At 41.6% G+C, this 19,183-nt stretch overlaps 1 protein-coding gene and 1 long non-coding RNA gene across 5 annotated transcripts in view; one reads left to right on the top strand and one right to left on the bottom strand.

Moving 5' to 3' along the window:
* Nucleotides 1–19,183, top strand: part of LOC149984610 (uncharacterized) — a 755,830-nt gene that overhangs the window by 663,059 nt on the left and 73,588 nt on the right. The gene's annotated exons all lie outside the window — the stretch shown is intronic.
* The window catches only part of LOC110519988 (leucine-rich repeat flightless-interacting protein 2), a 71,973-nt gene that overhangs the window by 15,612 nt on the left and 37,178 nt on the right, over nucleotides 1–19,183 (bottom strand). For all 4 annotated transcript variants that reach the window (XM_036974113.2, XM_021596926.3, XM_090229556.1 and 1 more), the window contains exon 4: nucleotides 5,307–5,459. In XM_036974113.2, the coding sequence (XP_036830008.1) occupies nucleotides 5,307–5,459 (153 nt within the window). The remainder of the gene's footprint in view (nucleotides 1–5,306; nucleotides 5,460–19,183) is intronic.

The following is a 19,183-nucleotide window of genomic DNA, read 5'->3' as shown; positions in this document are numbered from 1 at the left end:
ACTAGGCTCAACTCAGTGGTCCCGCCCATGTGAACCAACATTGGTTGTGAACTATGAAACACGCCTTTCTCTCCTTACTACATAAGCCCTTTATGAAAATGTAACATTTGTGTTCCCGAGGACGACGGTCCATATGTTAAAAGGGCTAATATCAAACTACAGAACTAAGCCAACTTCAGCGTGAGCTCAAAGTATGGCAACTTGGTATGAACTTCTAGCCGTTGAGTTTTTAAAAAAAAATATTTTTTTACCTTTATTTAACTAGGCAAGTCAGTTAAGAACAAATTCTTATTTTCAATGACGACCTAGGAACAGTGGGTTAACTGCCTGTTCAGGGGCAGAACGACAGATTTGTACCTTGTCAGCTCGGGGATTTGAACTTGCAACCTTCCGTTACTTGTCCAATGCTCTAACCACTAGGCTACCCAGCAGCAGCTGTAAATGTGGGATAGGAAAGGACAGACAAAGTATCTGTTCTACCACACAACGACGGTACTACAACGTCTGCATAAGATTCTGTATTTACGATAGCTGCATTGCCGTCCGATAGAGACCCAAATTCCTTTCATTCAAAACCCAACCCCCTTTGTGTAACCAGCCATCACATCTGTACCGTCCGCTAGGGACGTTTTCTTTTATGACATAATTAGTAATCAATGTATGACCCATCCTGTGTTGGTGTAATTTTGTGTGATTGTTTAGGCATTTAGTAAATAAATAAAACCAAATGTTGTATTGCTGATTCAACTTGTTACCCAGGGTTCGTGAAGATAAACAATAATTGTACGACTTCAGATGAGACTGAATAAGGTGACGATTAAGAATTGACTGCTATTGATGTAAAAGATTACCAGGTCTTTAAGAGTTTATTCGGAAGATAACAGCTCTATAAATATTATTTTGTGGTGCCCCGACTTTCTAGTTAATTACATGATTAGTTCAATCAGGTAATATTAGATAAATTATTTTATAGAATAGCATGTAATATCACTTAATCCAGCATAGCAAAGACACGACAGTGTATGCACATGGGAACACACATACGGACAACATAACAGACATACAGTAACAAACGCTCACAAAAAAATGAATATACAAAATAACATACCCCCATAAAAGACACACCAATAACCAAAAAGGGGTATTGTATCAAGCGCTGCCACTTCCATTCTCTGTACTCATTTGGGTGGTTTCAACTGGGAGGAAAGGTCAGAAACGTGATAGAGAATGGAAAGAATTCCAAGGACATAATTCGTATTCAGGGAAATGATGTAATGTTAGACCCAAGCAAAAGCTGTCCACTGCATGCCAGTGGGGTTATTGTGTGTGCTTCAATCTATAGCTAGACTCCTCCTGATATCTCCATGAGTGATACGTATAATTTTGTCTAGTACTGTCTTTTTGCTAGCTAGGGCCAACTACTTTAAGTGCTGGCTGTTTTCCCAGTACCCTACTTGTCGTGTGAACTGCCGACTGCTCATAATATGCAAATAGTTGTTGACACATCAACCAGGATCAAGTGCCATGGCAATTTGTGACTTGTTTTGGTAATCAGTGGCTGTATTGCAGGGGGAGTGGTTTAATCTCTTTTCTGAGTTTATATAACCAGCTTCTCAGGCTCCATCTCAGGAAGGAACGAGAAAGGCTCCACACCACTCTCTCACTTGAGTATCTTATCTAGTTATTTACAGATTCTGTATTTAGCTCTTTTGTAGCTTTGTCAACTATGTGTGTGTTTTCTATACCTGTTCGCACCTCTACCTGAAGGCTTTATAGACATTCCCCACCCTTGGCTGCAACCCTTCTAATTTAGTGTACCCTGCGCGCACAACCCATGTGGAATTCCAGATCTCTGGCAGCGTTTGAAACTGCCGATCTGCGGTCAAGAACGCCAAGTTAACCTCTGCCTTCAGCCCCTTGAGTTTTTGGCTCTGATGGAGACATGGATCACCCCAGAAAACACACTGCTCTTTCTTCATCTGATTAGGTTGTTTTCTCTGTCTGAGAGTGTTGGCACAGGTCTACTCAGGTCTACTCATTTCTCTTAAGCAGAGATTATTTCCCCCCCTCTCTCACCTGTTCATCTCCTCATTTCAATTCCACCCAGTCAGTTGTCCACTGAAGCTTAACATTATTGTCATCTATCACCCACCAGGTGCCCTTGGAGAGTTTCTCAATGAGCTTGACACCTTGATAAGCTCATTTCCTGACGACGGCTCACCGCTCTTCGTACTTTGTGACTTCAACCTCGATTTAATTTCTTTCCAACACTCGCTTTCCCTTCCTTGCACCGCACCCTTTCCCAATCCCTTCCAACTCACCCTTTCCCAATCCCTTCCAACTCACAAGGCAGGCAAGACACTTGACACTCATCTTCTCCCATCTGGAGTACTGCAACTCACTGTTGGCTGAGCTCCCCGCTTGTGCCATCAAAGACCTGCAACTAATCCAGAATGCTGCAGCCCGCCTGGTTTTCAACCTTCCCAAGTTCTCTCATGTCACCCTGCTCTTCCGCACACTCCACTGGCTTCCAGTCAAAGCTCGCATCCAAAACAAGACCATGGTGCTTACCTATGGAACTGCCCTTCCCTAACTTCAGGTTATGCTCAAACCCTATACCCCAACCCGAGCACGCCATTCTACTATCTCAGGCCTCTTGGCCCTCCCAGCTCCCACTCAGCCCAAGCTCTTCTCTGTCCTGGTACCCCAATGGTTGAAACAGCTTCCCCCTTAAGCTAGGACAGCAGAGTCCCTGCCCATCTTCTGAAAACATCTACCCCTCCTGTACTCCCTGTTCACACATGACTGCATTGCCCCCCCCCCCCACCACCACCACCGGCTTCCAGTCAAAGCTCGCATCCAAAACAAGACCATGGTGCTTACCTATGGAACTGCCCTTCCCTAACTTCAGGTTATGCTCAAACCCTATACCCCAACCCGAGCACGCCATTCTACTATCTCAGGCCTCTTGGCCCTCCCAGCTCCCACTCAGCCCAAGCTCTTCTCTGTCCTGGTACCCCAATGGTTGAAACAGCTTCCCCCTTAAGCTAGGACAGCAGAGTCCCTGCCCATCTTCTGAAAACATCTACCCCTCCTGTACTCCCTGTTCACACATGACTGCATTGCCCCCCCCCACCACCACCACCACTGTTGTCATCTATGCATATTCACTTTAACTCTACCTACATGTACATACTACCTCAACTAACCGGTGCCGCCGCACATTGACTCTGTACCGGCACCCCCCTGTGGGTGTGTGTGTGTATGCATCGCTTCTCTCTCTTATTACCCATATTTTTTGAAACTGCACTGTTGGTTAGGGGCTCATAAGTAAGCATTTCACTGTAAGGTCTACAACTGTTGTATTCGGCACGTGACTAATAACATTTGATTTTAGTCTGGATAAGAGCATCTTCTAAATGTTATTGAATTTGATATCAGGACGACATAACTTGTTGACTGATTTGAAAGGAAGCTGAAAAATATATGGGAAAAGATAGGCAAGCCATCTAGCCTGACAAGAACATTATAAATTTGGCACTTGTCGCAAGTTTTTATACTGCCAAATATCCTACTGATCTGAACTTTCAACATCACTAGACAGAAATCACAGAGCATCTATTACAATTAGAGGGGTCCCAGCCTCAGGAAACCATTTAATAGCAAGGTAGGAGTCTAAAATGATCTGTAGTTGAAATGGGATAGGTAAAAAAATAAGTCTAAAACGTTCATTAACCTGTCTAGGACTGGGGTTCCCTCCCAGCCAATGAAATTGAGGGCGCCAAATACAAATCAACAGAAATCTCATTCATCAAATTTCTCAAACAAGTATTAGGCACCATTTTAAAAGATACAATTCTCGATAATCCAGCCAGTGTCTGATTTCAAAAATGCTTTACAGCGAAAGCTCCACAAACGACTATGTTAGGTCACCACCAACTCAGAGAAACCCAGCCATTTTTCTAGCCAAAGAGATGAGTCACAAAAAGCACAGAGATAAAATGAATCACTAACCTTTGATGATCTTCATCAGATGACACTCATTTGACTTCATATTACACAATACATGTTTTGTTCGATAAAGTTCATATTTATATCCAAAAATCTTATTTTACATTGGCGTGTTACGTTCAGTAGTTCTAAAACATGCAGTGATATTGCAGAGAGCCACATGAATTCACAGAAATACTCATAATAAATGTTGATGAAAATACAACTATTATACATGAAAAACTTTAGATACACTTCTCCTTAATGCAACCGCTGTGTCAGATTTAAAAAAAACTTTACGGAAAAATCATAATCTGAGAATGGCGCTCAGAGCCCAAACCAGCCAGAGAAATATCCGCCATGTTGGGTAGTCAACATTATTCATAAATAGCATTAGAAATATTCACTTACCTTTGATGATCTTCATCAGATTGCACTCCCAGCAATCGCAGTTCAACAATAAATGCTTGTTTTGTTCGATAATGTCCATTTATGTCCAATAGCTTCTTTTGTTAGGGCGTTTGGTAAACAAATCCAAAAGCGCGATCTGGTCCATTCGGACGAAACGTTCAAAAAGTTATATTACAGGTCGAAGAAACTTGTCAAACTAAGTATAGATTCAATCTTTAGGATGTTTTTATCATAAAAGTTCAATAATGTTCCAACCCGGAGAACTCCATTGTCTGTAGAAAAGGAATGGAACAAGAGCTACCTCTCAAGTGAAAGCGTGTGATTGAGAATGAGGCTGTAGGCAGACCCGTTAGTCAAACAGCTCCCACCCGGCCCCCCTTCACATGAGAAGCCTGAAACAACGGTCTAAAAACGGTTGACATCTAGTGGAAGCATTAGGAAGTGCAAAATAACCCATATCCCACTGTCTATTCGATAGGGGTGAGTTCAAAAACTACAAACCTCAGATTTCCCACTTCCAGTTTGGATTTTTTCCTGAGGATTTTGCCTGCCATATGAGTTCTGTTATTTTCACAGACATCATTCAAAAAGACTTCATAGAAACTTCAGAGTGTTTTCTATCCAATACTAATATGCATATATTTGCATCTGGGACTGAGTAGGAGGCAGTTCCACATCAGACTCCATATCTTGGATCTGATCCTTCAGCTCATGAATCTCCTGGGGTGAAGAGCATGGAAGGGGTGAGGAAAGAGACAGAAGCATGCTGCGACAGGGTTGATAGATGAAGTGATGAGCACAATGACAGGTAGAGAACAACATCTGCAGAGCAGTGTGTGTTGTACAGGTATGGGCTCTTAAAGAGTGGACATGAGAGGGTGCTAGAACACCCATGGCTTTCTTACCTTGATCTCTAGTATGGAGGTCTCTGTGTCGCCAGTCATCGACAATTCGCCACTTCCTCTCCGGGAGGAAGACCCGCTGAGTGAAGCGAGGGTAGCTGCCGTTAGGGTGGAAGCAGATTGAGATCCCTTTTCCAGGAAATCTCTGTCCTCCACCTGGGAACAAAGGGGACATACTGATATAATAGGGACCACATCATGCCTTTAAAAGGGGCAAAGTGCCATGGATTCACAAGGAATGGGGAAAAAAACAGTCTGCAGTCTTCCCATCCAATCATAAACCACAAGCAGTTTAAATGCTGTTGCAACAACAATTGCTGGGTAAGTTAAGAGTGCATGCCTAATTGTCAGACTGGTCTGTGAACTTTAGTGGCTTGCATTGTTCATATCTGTCACAACAACTGACATATTACTACATATGGAATATCAAAACTGTCCTTAGTATTAGACATGCTATGTTAGTCATATTGTTCACTTCCCATGCCTATCAAATCAGCATCAATACTGGTTACAGGAGTTCTTGGCACATAGTTTAGTCAAAAGTAGTTCTAGTCCACGACACACCATATTGTTGTTAGTCCCATTTATCCCATTCTACAACACTATTTTTTTTTTTTTACACCTTTATTTTACTAGGCAAGTCAGTTAAGAACAAATTCTTATTTACAATGACGGCCTAGGAACAGTGAGTGGGTTAACTGCCTGTTCAGGGGCAAAACGACAGATTTGTACCTTGTCAGCTCGGGGATTTGAACTTGCAACCTTCCAGTTACTAGTCCAACACTCTAACCACTAGGCTACCCTGCCGTTTAATCAACACACCATCCAACTTTACGCTATATAATTGCAATTTATATTTTTTATTAACTAGTGCCAGTGTTGACATCTCATTAGTTCTAAAAGCACTTTCTAAGGTCTCCTCTTTCCCATCTTGCCAATGACCATACAATCCAGGTCAGACAGTGGTTACTCTCTCTAGGTCTACCCTCCAACTCCACACGAAAGCAGACAGTCTCTCTGTGAGAGTTGAGACCATACCGCCATGACTCTGGGAAGGCAGTGCCGCCCCACTCACATCGGATAAATTGTGGATGGTCATGTGACCCAGGTCCTCCTGGCAGACTACTGCAGGTGGCCGAGCAGGAAGCTGCAGTCATAGTGGCCCACTAGAGGGCGCAATGCCACAGGGTATATTTCAGGGAGGTCACTTTCTCACATGCACATAAACACAAAGCTCTCTATATAGCCCAATACTCGTGTATAGCCAAATACACGTGTATATTGCCTCTTTCCAACCAGAACACACAATAAATGGCTAAACTGAGAATGTGTCAAATGGACTCTAGGAACAAGGATCAGCCTACAGCTGTATAGAGTAATGAGCATCCCAGACAGTATACAGTAGCCCACATGCAAAAGGATTCCTGTAAATAAATAATTTAAAGTCAGCGTACCAGACATCAACTAGTCTTCATATTCTTGCCACTGGTTAATAGAATGCCCTGAGTTGACAATTTAAACAAGTTGCTTTTCTGGGCAACCTCTCAACACAATAGGAGTTACAACAGAAGGCTGAACTGGGTTGCAGACATCACTTTCTCTGTAACAATTATAATCCATTTATCTACTTCTATCCCTGTTGTGTCAAACAAAACCCAATCACAAAAGGCACAGGGCAATCGCTGAGATTTATTTTGGCATGATGCAGCATAACCCTGTAATGCTTTGCCAATCACCACTAACAAATTACCCGAAGGCCTTTGAGATGAGATGGTGGTTATTGTGACATATGGCTGCAATTGACTACTGTTGATGACTGACCTTCCGATTCTCAATTAATTCCTTATGGACAGAACAAGCAAATCAGGAGCCAAATTTGCAATTCAATTATGTCTATGGCATTGACATAATTGAATTGCAATGGACAAAGACTTTAGGAGATATGTGGTTAGAGCATTGGACTAGTAACTAAAAGGTTGCAAGATCGAATCCCCGAGCTGACAAGGTAAAAATCTGTCGTTCTGCCTCTGAACAAGGCAGTTAACCCACTGTTCCTAGGCAGTCATTGAAAATAAGAATTTGTTCTCAACTGACTTGCCTAGTTAAATAAATGTAAAATAAAAATATAAATTTTAAAATGACAGAAAATGCATAAACCATTCAAGTCTTATATCATGAATTAAAAAAACTTCACTGAAAAAAACAAAGTACAACTATGAAGGCTTACTTTAACTCAAGACAATACGACTAGTCCATGATAAAAGTCGTCAGTCTGTGATTATGCTTGTTCAATGGCCGTGTCACTCTAATAAGGTTCCATGGCTGGACAGTGACTGAGGGGTGCTCACCACTGGGGCTGGCATGGACTGAGCTGGCTTTAGAGGACACCCTGGACCTGGTGCCGCGATAACTACTGTACTCTGAAGGCTGGGGATGGCACACTCACCGACCAGCATCAATGTGCACGCACACAAGAACGCGCGCGCACACACACACACACACACACACGTGACACGCATAACGTCAAAAACCCTGCTGCTGCGGTCATTCAATGGACATTGGCATATGTTCTTCAAAGAGAGGATTTGGTAAGGAGAGAAATAATGTTGACCAAGCTACTGAAAATAGGCCCTTAACAAGACTTTGAGCGTTTGATTCTTATTAAAAGAGATGGAGACCAGACAGGCTTCTTTAGGAAACTTTCTGAATGGACACAGAGTATAGAAACATTAAGAACACCTGCTCTCGCCATGAAAAACTGGCCAGGTGAATCCAAGTGAAGACGATCTCTTATTGATATTGCTTGTTAAATCCACTTTAAAATCAGTGTAGATGAAGGGGCGGAGACAGGTTAAGTCTTGAGAAAATTGGGACCGATTGTGTGTGTGTGCGCCATTTAGAGGTTCATTCAAATAATTTAAACTTGAAGAGTTGATTATTTGAAATCATCTGTGTCGTGCTAGCAGGGCTGCAAAGGGCCGGAAACTTTCAGGTAAATTTCCGGCACAGACACAAGGACAACAGACACACTGGTCTCTACATTGCAGATGAGCTGAAGGCAGTCAATGACCTTGGACCACACAAGGCATCTGGTGACCAACAATACTGTGAACATGAAGGCTGTTTGGTCTAAAGTGGAGGAGTCCTACCCTCACATCACACCCATTGGCTGTGCTGCTCATGCATTGAATCTGCTCCTCAAGGACATCATGGCACTGAAAACAATGGATACACACTACAAGAGAGCCAAGGAAAAGGTTAGGTATGTGAAGGGTCATCAAGTTATAGCAGCAATCGACCTCACCAAGCAAAATGAGAAGAATAAGAGCACCACATTGAATCTGCGCAGAAACACCTGTTGGGGTGATGTCATCATGTTTGACAGTCTCCTGGAGGGGAAGGAGTCTCCCCAAGATCTGGCCATATCACAGTCTGCCAATATGGACAGCCCCATCAAGAGGATTCTGAAACCTATAGCCTGAAACCTATAGCAGTGGCAATTGCACAGATTGAGGGAGACAATGCCATCCTGTCTGATGTTCAGACTCCCTGGCCTAGGCTGCTATTCTACGTGGCAGGGATTGGAAGGCGGGTTTTTTTTTGGTCTTGCTTAGGGCAGCATATCAGCCAGGACCGAGCCTGATCACCATTGATTAGTCTAGAAATTAAGAAAAGATTCCGTATCAAATTATACCATGCCAGGTTGGAGAGGATTGGCGCATTGTCCATTTGAGACAACATTAGAGCATTTTAGGCTCAGAGCCAGAACAACCTCCTCTACTGCTGTTGAATAATTAATTAAGTCAGATTCATCCAAACATTAAAAGACAGATTTATTTATTTGCTAGCAAGCGATGAAAACGTGTATTGTATAAAAGAAAGTCCACACCAACATTGTTTTTACTATAGTGCCATAGCCTATAGCGGTCTGCAACCCCGCACATCTAGCGGATTAGCTGCTTGTGCATCAAAAGACAGTTGGAAAGAGGAGGAGCTGTAGAAGGTTTAATAGACAGACTAAGTCAGCAAAACAATTGCTTATAATCTTTAGAAAACACTCCAGCTATTAGGTAAAGCTGAAGATCAAACTAAAAAACAAAAAAAATAACCCTATTTAAACAGTTTTGACAGCAATTTTATGTTCATGACGGCGTTCATCCATAACCGTCGGTTATTCAATTACTGTCACAGCCCTGACTAACGTATAACTTTTTCTGCCTTCTGTAAGTTTAAAGAAACATTTCCTTGAGAATCCATTACCAAAAACCAACATATCTTTAAGATATTTTCAAACCTCTCCCCCTCATGAGAGAGAAGATAAAGTTCACAGAAGTAACAAGTAAATATAGATCTATCAATTAGTTAATGTGTTTACTGATGTCAATTAAGTGATTAAAACTAGAAATTCCATTACCAAAATCATTAACGGAATTTCTGATAAATCTGAATGGAATTTTTACAATGGAATTGGCTATCATAGTAGTCACAAACCACAGTCGGGTTCACAAGTTTGGATAGCACATCAAAGAAGAGTACAGTTCAGCACAGTAGAGTTCAGTACTATAAATGTACTCTACTCTTCTGTAGCTGTACTCTACTATATTTTGATGTCCAAACTAGTGAAACAGACTTCTATGATTGGTTGAGATTTTATTTTATTAAAATATTACCCAAATATGCAAAGTAGGATATTACATATTTCTACCTTTGTGTACCTATTTATGACACATCACCATGAAGAGAATGACATCCATATCCATAATTATGTATTTCTGTGTAGTACAGATCAGGGACCTATGACGAAATTCCATTACCGCAATACCGTTAACTAGTGCAAATCCAATTCACTTACTGTAGTTCAATTTTGTCAATGTGTCATGTCACAGTAACACCCCATTATTTCAGAAGATATAGTTGAGTTTTTGCGAAAAATTCTGTTCCCAAACTTTGGAACTTCACATTTCTTCTATTAAATGTTATTTTGTGAAATGTTCAGGTGTAAATTGTGAACGGTAGTCAGAGTTGTATGGCTTGTTAAACTTTGAAATCAATGGTTTTTGTTTGGCATACATTTTAAGTGAAAAATCAGTCTCAGCGCAATTCTGTTACACAATGGGAGTCCTACACGAGAACTGGTGCCGATGACCCTTCGAGACCAACTATGCACTTTCCTCATATAAAGAGCGCTGCAGGGGTGGGATCGGATGTCAAAACACATACAAAACAACATTACATTCTTCGAGGCAGTGCTCTCAGATCATGCTTGCAAGTCCACATGACTGACAATCATAGACAATTTTCTCCAGTGCAGTTACTTCTCCAATAAAATAGGAACAGCCAAAAGTGAAGTGATTGCTGCTATACAGTAAGTTTGATCAGAGCGTCTTGTTTACCAGAGTGGCTTATTATTAAGAGCTCATGTTGAAAAAAAAAGGTATTTAGTTGACTGTAGGGAAAGTGTGTGTTACAGCTGGAATATACAGTGCATTCGGAAAGTATTCAGACCCCTTGACTTTTTCCAAATGTTGTTACGTTACAGCCTTATTCTAAAATGGATTAAATAAAAAAAATCTCCATAATGACAAAGCGAAAACAGGTTTAGACATGTTTGCAAATTTAAAAAAAAAAAAAAAATATATATATATATATATATATATATATATATATATATATATATATATATATATATATATATATATATATATATATATATATATATAAATAAACATAGGTACTCAGACCCTTTGCTATGAGACTCGAAATTGAGCTCAGTTGCATCCTGTTTCCATTGATCATCCTTGAGATGTTACCACAACTTGGAGTCCACCTGTGGTAAATTCAATTAGTTGGACATGATTTGGAAAGGCACACAGTATAGGATGACTCTATTTAAGGTCCCATAGTTGACAGGCATGTCAGAGCAAAAACCAAGCCACGAGGTCGAAGGAATTTTCCGTAGAGCGCCAAGACATGATTGTATTGAGGCACAGATCTGTGGAAAGGTGCAAAAAGTGTCTGCAGCATTCAAGGTCCCCAAGAACACAGTGGCCTCCATTTTTAAAATGGAATAAGTTTGGAACTACTAAGACTTCCAAGAGCTGGCCGCCCGACGAAACTGAGCAATCGGGGGAGAAGGGCCTTGGTCAGGGAGGTGACCAAGAATCCGATGGTCACTTTGACAGAGCTGCAGAGTTCCTCTGTGGAGGAGATGGAAGAACCTTCCAGAAGGACAACCATCTCTGCAGCACTCCACCAATCAGGCCTTTATGTCCAGACGGAAGCCACTCAGTAAAAGGCACGACAGCCCACCTGGAGCTTGCCAAAAGGCACCTAATGGACTCTTGGACCATGAGAAACAAGACTCTGGTCTGATGGAACCAGGATTGAACTCTTTGGACTGAATGCCAAGCATCACATCTGGATGAAACCTGGCACCATCCCTACGGTGAATCATGGTAGAGGCAGCATCATGCAGTGGGGATGTTTTTCAGCGTCAGAGACTGGGAGAATAGTCAGGATCGAGGGAAAGATGAACAGAGCAAAGTACAGAGAGAACCTTCATGAAAACCTGCTCCAGAGCACTCAGGACCTCAGACTGGGGCGAAGGTTCACCTTCCAACAGGACAACAACCTAAGCACACAGCCAAGTCAACACAAGAGTGGCTTCGGGGCAAGTCTCTGAATGTCCTTGAGTGGTCCAGCCAGAGCCCGGACCTGATCGAATGTCTCTGGAGAGACCTTAAAACGCTCCCCATCCGACCTGACCGAGCTTGAGAGGATCTGCAGAGAATAAAATGGGAGAAACTCCCAAAATACAGGTGTGCCAAGCTTATAGCGTCATATGAAGATGACGAGGCTGTAATTGCAATCATTTCTTAAAACCTGTTTTTACTTTGTCATTATGGGGTAGTGTGTAGATTAATGAGGTGGAAAAAAACAAACAATTCAATACATTTTAGAATAAGGCTGTGACATAACAAAATGTGCAAAGACTCAAGGTCTGAATACTTTCAGAATGCACCGTACAGAATCATATTGGGTGGGGTCAAAGGTCAGATTAATGAATGCCTTCACAAACCCTGTGATGGCACCGGTAGCAGATCTGGCAGAGTAGCCCAGATTACTAAATATGTTGGTACAGTGGGGAGGGAGTAAGAATACATGTCACAACATGTATTCAAAAGACAATGTAGTCAGTGCCTGGGTAACATTAAGACCATGTCATATAGCCTGGTCCCAGATCTGTACCACGGTCATGGTCACACCAAACATATTGGCAAAACAGCACAAACCGATCTAGGAGCAGTTCTTGGAGTTCACACCTCAGGAAAGAGGTAATGTTGTCTTTACATAACAACTTCGAAGTGTGTGTCGTGTGTGTGTGTGTGTGTGTGTGTGTGTGTGAACAGACCTCGCAGCCATTGTAGGAAGAAAGCGGTTGTCTAGGAGAGGACAGACCATTTTTGTTATAAAGGTCAGAGGAAGTATAGGATGCCTACAATTAGAGAAAGAGGCAGAGGTGGGATTGAAAGATAAAAAGCAACACAGAAAAAGGAAACCGAAAGGACTAGGAAACCTACGTCGAAATGTGTTTTGTTGAAAAGTTAAAACTGGCCAATGACAATCCCATTCAATAGTACAAAAGTAGTTGGAAACATCCTCCTAGCCAACATCACAAGGTCTGTGGACTCCAGGTCAGTGGAGTCTGAAATTATTGACACCCTTGATAAAGATGAGCAAAAATGACTGTATAAAATAAATAATTCAAATCCTGAGCTGTACTCCATTAGCATTATTTCTGCGGCCGTAACTTCACACACAGTTCAGTTTCTTTCTAAAGTTTTAATAATGAATGAAACCATGCCGAGTCATACTAAGTCAATCATGTCAAACGCTTTTGGCATAAATCCATTTGGCATAAATGCTGAACAAGAAAACATATCCATGTAAAGCTAAAGGTGGCTACTCTAAAGAGAATGCTAAAGAAACACGAGTGAAGAACAACAAAAAACACCCAGATTAACTGGAAGAAAAACACAGTGAGAGAGAGGAGTCAGACTTGCAGGTATCACTCGACGGTTAGTGGACAAGCCGTGCTGAGAAAGAGAGAAGAGGAAGGAGTGAGCATTACGTAAGACGCACATAATCCACAATACAAATTGGGCTCAGAAGTGAGATCCAGCATCTGTAGGTAACACCAAAAGTATTAATGCACAGTCATTTACACGACACCCACCGGCAGCAGGTCTAGTCTGGAGGAGTGAGAGACTGCTAATGCTCATATCACAGAGTCTGGAGCTCTGAGAGTGGGTGAGGAGGGGGGAGAGAGAGAGAGAGAGAACTAAACCCTGGTGTCTACAACTTTACAACAACATTGCTATGAAACAGGCCACATTTGTGCCACAATCAATTTCCTTAGAAAGCGGAAGATGCAGAGTTAACCATCTTCAGAGCAATACATTTTAAATTCAAATGGTTCTTTATTGGCAGAATAAATGAAGGCAGTAGGGCTTTTACCAGAATTATAAAAGAAAGAAAGAAATAGGGAGAGGGAACCCACCAGCTGCAGGTCTAGTCTGGAGTAGTGAGAGACCCTGCTTGTGCTCATCACTGAGTCTGGAGCTCTGAGAGTGGGTGAAGAGGAGAGACGGAGAAAGCCTAATGAACTACAGGCCACCTAACTACAGCACAGCGAGCACACCATGTAAAATTGCACCCTTCTATCTGCGAAATCATAACCATAATTTCCCTCACTGAATCCAAAATTGAACAAAAGGAACAGTCAAGAAACTGTCTTTGAATAGTTCAATGTGGTTAATAATGACCTTATAAACAGTGGACTGATGAAATAAGGAACACTGAAACAAACAGTATGGAATTAGGTGGCATGGAAAACTCACTATCCTGAAATTCCCTTATAAAACATGCGCACTGAACACACACATTTCTGACCATTTAACTTGTTCCAACTGAAGTCAACTTTTACCCATTGGCATCCAACCATTTACCCTGCTGGAGACTAGCCAGTTACTACAGGTTAAAAGATACTACTAGCACTGTACCCATTGAAAAGCACTGTACCCATTGTCATAACCGTTGCTCTAAGGGACAGAAGCCACGCAAATGAGCAAGAATACCGCAAAAAAAATAATCTATTTGGGCTATTCATTAAGATCAGAGGCTTGTCTTTACGTGTCACGATCTTTGTATTTGTCTTTTTTCTTTTCCTGGACTTCTTGTCCTTCACCCAGGAAAGGTAGGAGCAGCCCTGGGAGAGGGGGGGATGGGGGGTGGAGGAGAGGAAGATCGGACAGGAGGGTAAAGGTGTGTGTCAGGAGCTCTCTCTCCGCCCATCGGGAAAGCCATCGGGCTGTTAGCTACCCATGCCACACACACCCAGTAATTACTGAAATACTGTACCAGGTGTCACAGAAAGAATACAAAAACATGTGCAAAAAGGCAAGATGCGAGGCAGAAACCTTGCAATCGCCTCATTGATTCCCATCATCACCAAACAACTGATCAAGATGTTACCCATATGTTACTTTATGATTTGGGTCAAACAAGCAAAACAGGTGCAAAAGCCAAGAAAATCCCAAACTGATGCAACTAGGCCTAGACCCATCCTTTTTTTTGGTTTTAACTATTTGTGTTTCCCTTTATGGAATGATGTCTCACTCAACATATCAACTCTACTCCAGAACCTTAGCAGTACAATATTTTCCATGATTACTCACCATAAAACAATTCTCTATGAAGATTCAGACAACAGTGCTAAAAATAGTGCTGCGTCGGTGTCTGAATCCCAAATGGCACTCTATTCCCTATTCACTGGGCATTATAAGTATGCACACTAACCTTGGATTTTTTTTCACATATTGTTGCGTGACAAAGTGGGATTGAAACTGATTTAGATGCGATTTTTCCTTCATTGATCTACACAATATTGTTCATAAGTTCAAAGGTGAAAACTTTTTTTTTTTTTTTTTTACATTTATAAAAATTCCATAACTTAAACAGTTGTGATAGTATTCAAACATTGTTTATGCAAGCCTAAATTAGTTCAGGAGAAAAATGACTTATTTTTTTAAGCCACATGGACAAAAAATAAGGGCTTGACATTTTTTTATGACTACCCCTTTCCTCTGTCCCCCAAACATACATACAGTGCCTTGTGAAAGTATTCGGCCCCCTTGAACTTTGCGACCTTTTGCCACATTTCAGGCTTCAAACATAAAGATATAAAACTGTATTTTTTTGTGAAGAATCAACAACAAGTGGGACACAATCATGAAGTGGAATGACATTTATTGGATATTTTTAACTTTTTTAACAAATCAAAAACGGAAAAATTGGGCGTGCAAAATTATTCTGCCCCCTTAAGTTAATACTTTGTAGCGCCACCTTTTGCTGCGTTTACAGCTGTAAGTCGCTTGGGGTATGTCTATCAGTTTTGCACATCGAGAGACTGACATTTTTTCCCATTCCTCCTTGCAAAACAGCTCGAGCTCAGTGAGGTTGGATGGAGAGCATTTGTGAACAGCAGTTTTCAGTTCTTTCCACAGATTCTCGATTGGATTCAGGTCTGGACTTTGACTTCGCCATTCTAACACCTGGATATGTTTATTATTTAACCATTCCATTGTAGATTTTGCTTTATATTTTGGATCATTGTCTTGTTGGAAGACAAATCTCCGTCCCAGTCTCAGGTCTTTTGCAGACTCCATCAGGTTTTCTTCCAGAATGGTCCTGTATTTGGCTCCATCCATCTTCCCATCAATTTTAACCATCTTCCCTGTCCCTACTGAAGAAAAGCAGGCCCAAACCATGATGCTGCCACCACCATGTTTGACAGTGGGGATGGTGTGTTCAGCTGTGTTGCTTTTACGCCAAACATAACGTTTTGCATTGTTGCCAAAAAGTTCAATTTTGGTTTCATCTGACCAGAGCACCTTCTTCCACATGTTTGGTGTGTCTCCCAGGTGGCTTGTGGCAAACTTTAAAAGACACTTTTTATGGATATCTTTAAGAAATGGCTTTCTTTCCACTCTTCCATAAAGGCCAGATTTGTGCAATATACGACTGATTGTTGTCCTATGGACAGAGTCTCCCACCTCAGCTGTAGATCTCTGCAGTTCATCCAGAGTGATCATGGGCCTCTTGGCTGCATCTCTAATCAGTCTTCTCCTTGTATGAGCTGAAAGTTTAGAGGGATGGCCAGGTCTTGGTAGATTTGCAGTGGTCTGATACTCCTTCCATTTCAATATTATCGCTTGCACAGTGCTCCTTGGGATGTTTAAAGCTTGGGAAATCTTTTTGTATCCAAATCCGGCTTTAAACTTCTTCACAACAGTATCTCGGACCTGCCTGGTGTGTTCCTTGTTCTTCATGATGCTCTCTGCGCTTTTAAAGGACCTCTGAGACTATCACAGTGCAGGTGCATTTATACGGAGACTTGATTACACACAGGTGGATTGTATTTATCATCATTAGTCATTTAGGTCAACATTGGATCATTCAGAGATCCTCACTGAACTTCTGGAGAGAGTTTGCTGCACTGAAAGTAAAGGGGGCTGAATAATTTTGCACGCCCAATTTTTCAGTTTTTGATTTGTTAAAAAAGTTTGAAATATCCAATAAATGTCGTTCCACTTCATGATTGTGTCCCACTTGTTGTTGATTCTTCACAAAAAAATACAGTTTTATATCTTTATGTTTGAAGCTTGAAATGTGGCAAAAGGTCGCAAAGTTCAAGGGGGCCGAATACTTTCGCAAGGCACTGTATTTGCAGGTGCATGGCAACAGCCGAACAAGATGAAATCAAATCAAATTTTATTTGTCACATACACATGGTTAGCAGATGTTAATGCGAGTGTAGCAAAATGCTTGTGCTTCTAGTTCCGACAATGCAGTAATAACCAACAAGTAATCTAACTAACAATTCCAAAACTACTGTCTTATACACAGTGTAAGGCAGGGGTGTCAAAGTCAAATGGACGGAGGGCCAAATAAAAAAATCAGCTACAAGACGAGGGCCGGACTGTTCGAATGTTCATTGAAAATTTTTTAAATGACGCATATAGTCTAGTGAACCTAACTGAACCTACTGAAAACCTAACAAATATATTACAATATGATCAGATAAATAAAGCAATATTTTCTTATGGCTCTGTCAGTAATCTTTAATTTTCAACAGACACAAAAGACAAATTTCCTTTATATAAATATCCCCATAACATGAACATTAAATGAAAGAAACCGGTATTCAAGGCACCATCAGTAGACTATATTTTCTATTTTAGCAAAAGTGGGCTAAATTTACTTCAAAGAAAAAACAATAATAGCAATTTTCTATCATCCACTCAACTGAAATATTTTTAAAATATAATTGGATTGAAATACAAAAAAATAAAGTGCAAAAATCTATTAATCAAAAACAACACTTTGTTTAAGGAGAAGTAACATGCAGTGAAAACAAATATTAAATTTTAACTTTTAAACTTGAACTGAGTAAAAACTCTAAATATGTGATTGCACAGTAATGTTCACTTGTTTGAGGTTGAGGGTGATACTTGGTGGTGTCCCATCTTTTCCACAAGTTCATCAATGTTCGGGGTAAGGCTCTGAGCTGAAGAAATCCTCAGAATTGAGTGGAGGTGTTCAGCAGTAAGTCGACTTCTGTGTGATGTTTTGTTCAGGTTCATCAAAGAAAACAGTTGTTCACACAGGTATGTGCTGCCAAACATAGACAACGTTTGAGCAGCCTGGATGCGCAGCTGGGGCATTGTGCCGGGGAGGAAACGGGCGAACTCCGCAGCACCCACTGCCGCATATTTTGCCCTCAGTGCATCATTGCATTGGAGGTCAATCAACTCCATTTGGAGGTTTGGTGGTGAGCTTTCCACGTCAACAGCAAATGGGTTACCGAGCAGTTCCAACCTGCTTTTTTGTGCTTCAAAGTCAGCAAATCGGCGTCGAAAGTCAGCGGCAAGCATACCTATTTTATCAGCCAACTGTGTGCTCGGGAACGCACTGGTAGAGAGCTTCTCTTTCATGGTCTGGCAGCTGGGAAAGTGGCTCAAATTTTCTTTCCGCATCTGCGTCTCCCACAGAGTCAGTTTGGTTTTAAATGCCTTCACTGTACTGTACATATCAGAGATGACACGATCCCGACCCTGCAGCTGCAAGTTTATTGCATTCAGATGACTCGTAATGTCACACAGAAAAGCCATTTCACACAGAAACATTTCGTCTCGGAGTTGTGTTGTGTCTTTCCCTTTGCTGTCCAAGAACAGACAAATCTCCTCACGAAGCTCGAAACATCTTTGAAGCACCTTTCCCTGGCTTAGCCATCGCACCTCTGTGTGATAAGGCAAATCACCATGCTCCGTTTCTAACTCCGTCAGAAATGCCTTGAACTGGCGGTGATTCAAACCTTTGGCTCTGATAAAGTTAACTGTGCGCGTGATGATGCTCATTACATGCTCCATTTTCAAGGCTTTACCGCACAACGCTTCCTGGTGTATGATACAATAAGCTGTCAGCTCACCTGTCGCGTTTTCCTCTTGCATCTTTTCCCGTATCTTCGCCACCAGTCCGCTCCTGTGTCCACACATCGCAGGTGCTCCGTCGGTTGTCAAACCCACGAGTTTTTCCCAAGGCAGCTCCATCTCATTTACACATCTTGACACCTCTTCATACAAATCATGCCCCGTAGTTGTGCCATGCATAGGACGTAAAGCCAAAAACTCCTCTGTCACGCTTAGGTTGGAGTCCACTCCGCGGATGAAAATTGACAACTGGGCAATGTCAGAAATGTCGGTGCTCTCATCCACAGCCAAGGAATATGCAATAAAATCTTTTCCCTTTTTCACAAGCTG

This window comes from Oncorhynchus mykiss, chromosome 3 (genome assembly GCF_057628025.1).
Source record: "Oncorhynchus mykiss isolate SJ-2025 chromosome 3, ASM5762802v1, whole genome shotgun sequence".
NCBI lineage: Eukaryota > Metazoa > Chordata > Actinopteri > Salmoniformes > Salmonidae > Oncorhynchus > Oncorhynchus mykiss.
This window is presented reverse-complemented; position numbering and strand designations above follow the sequence as displayed.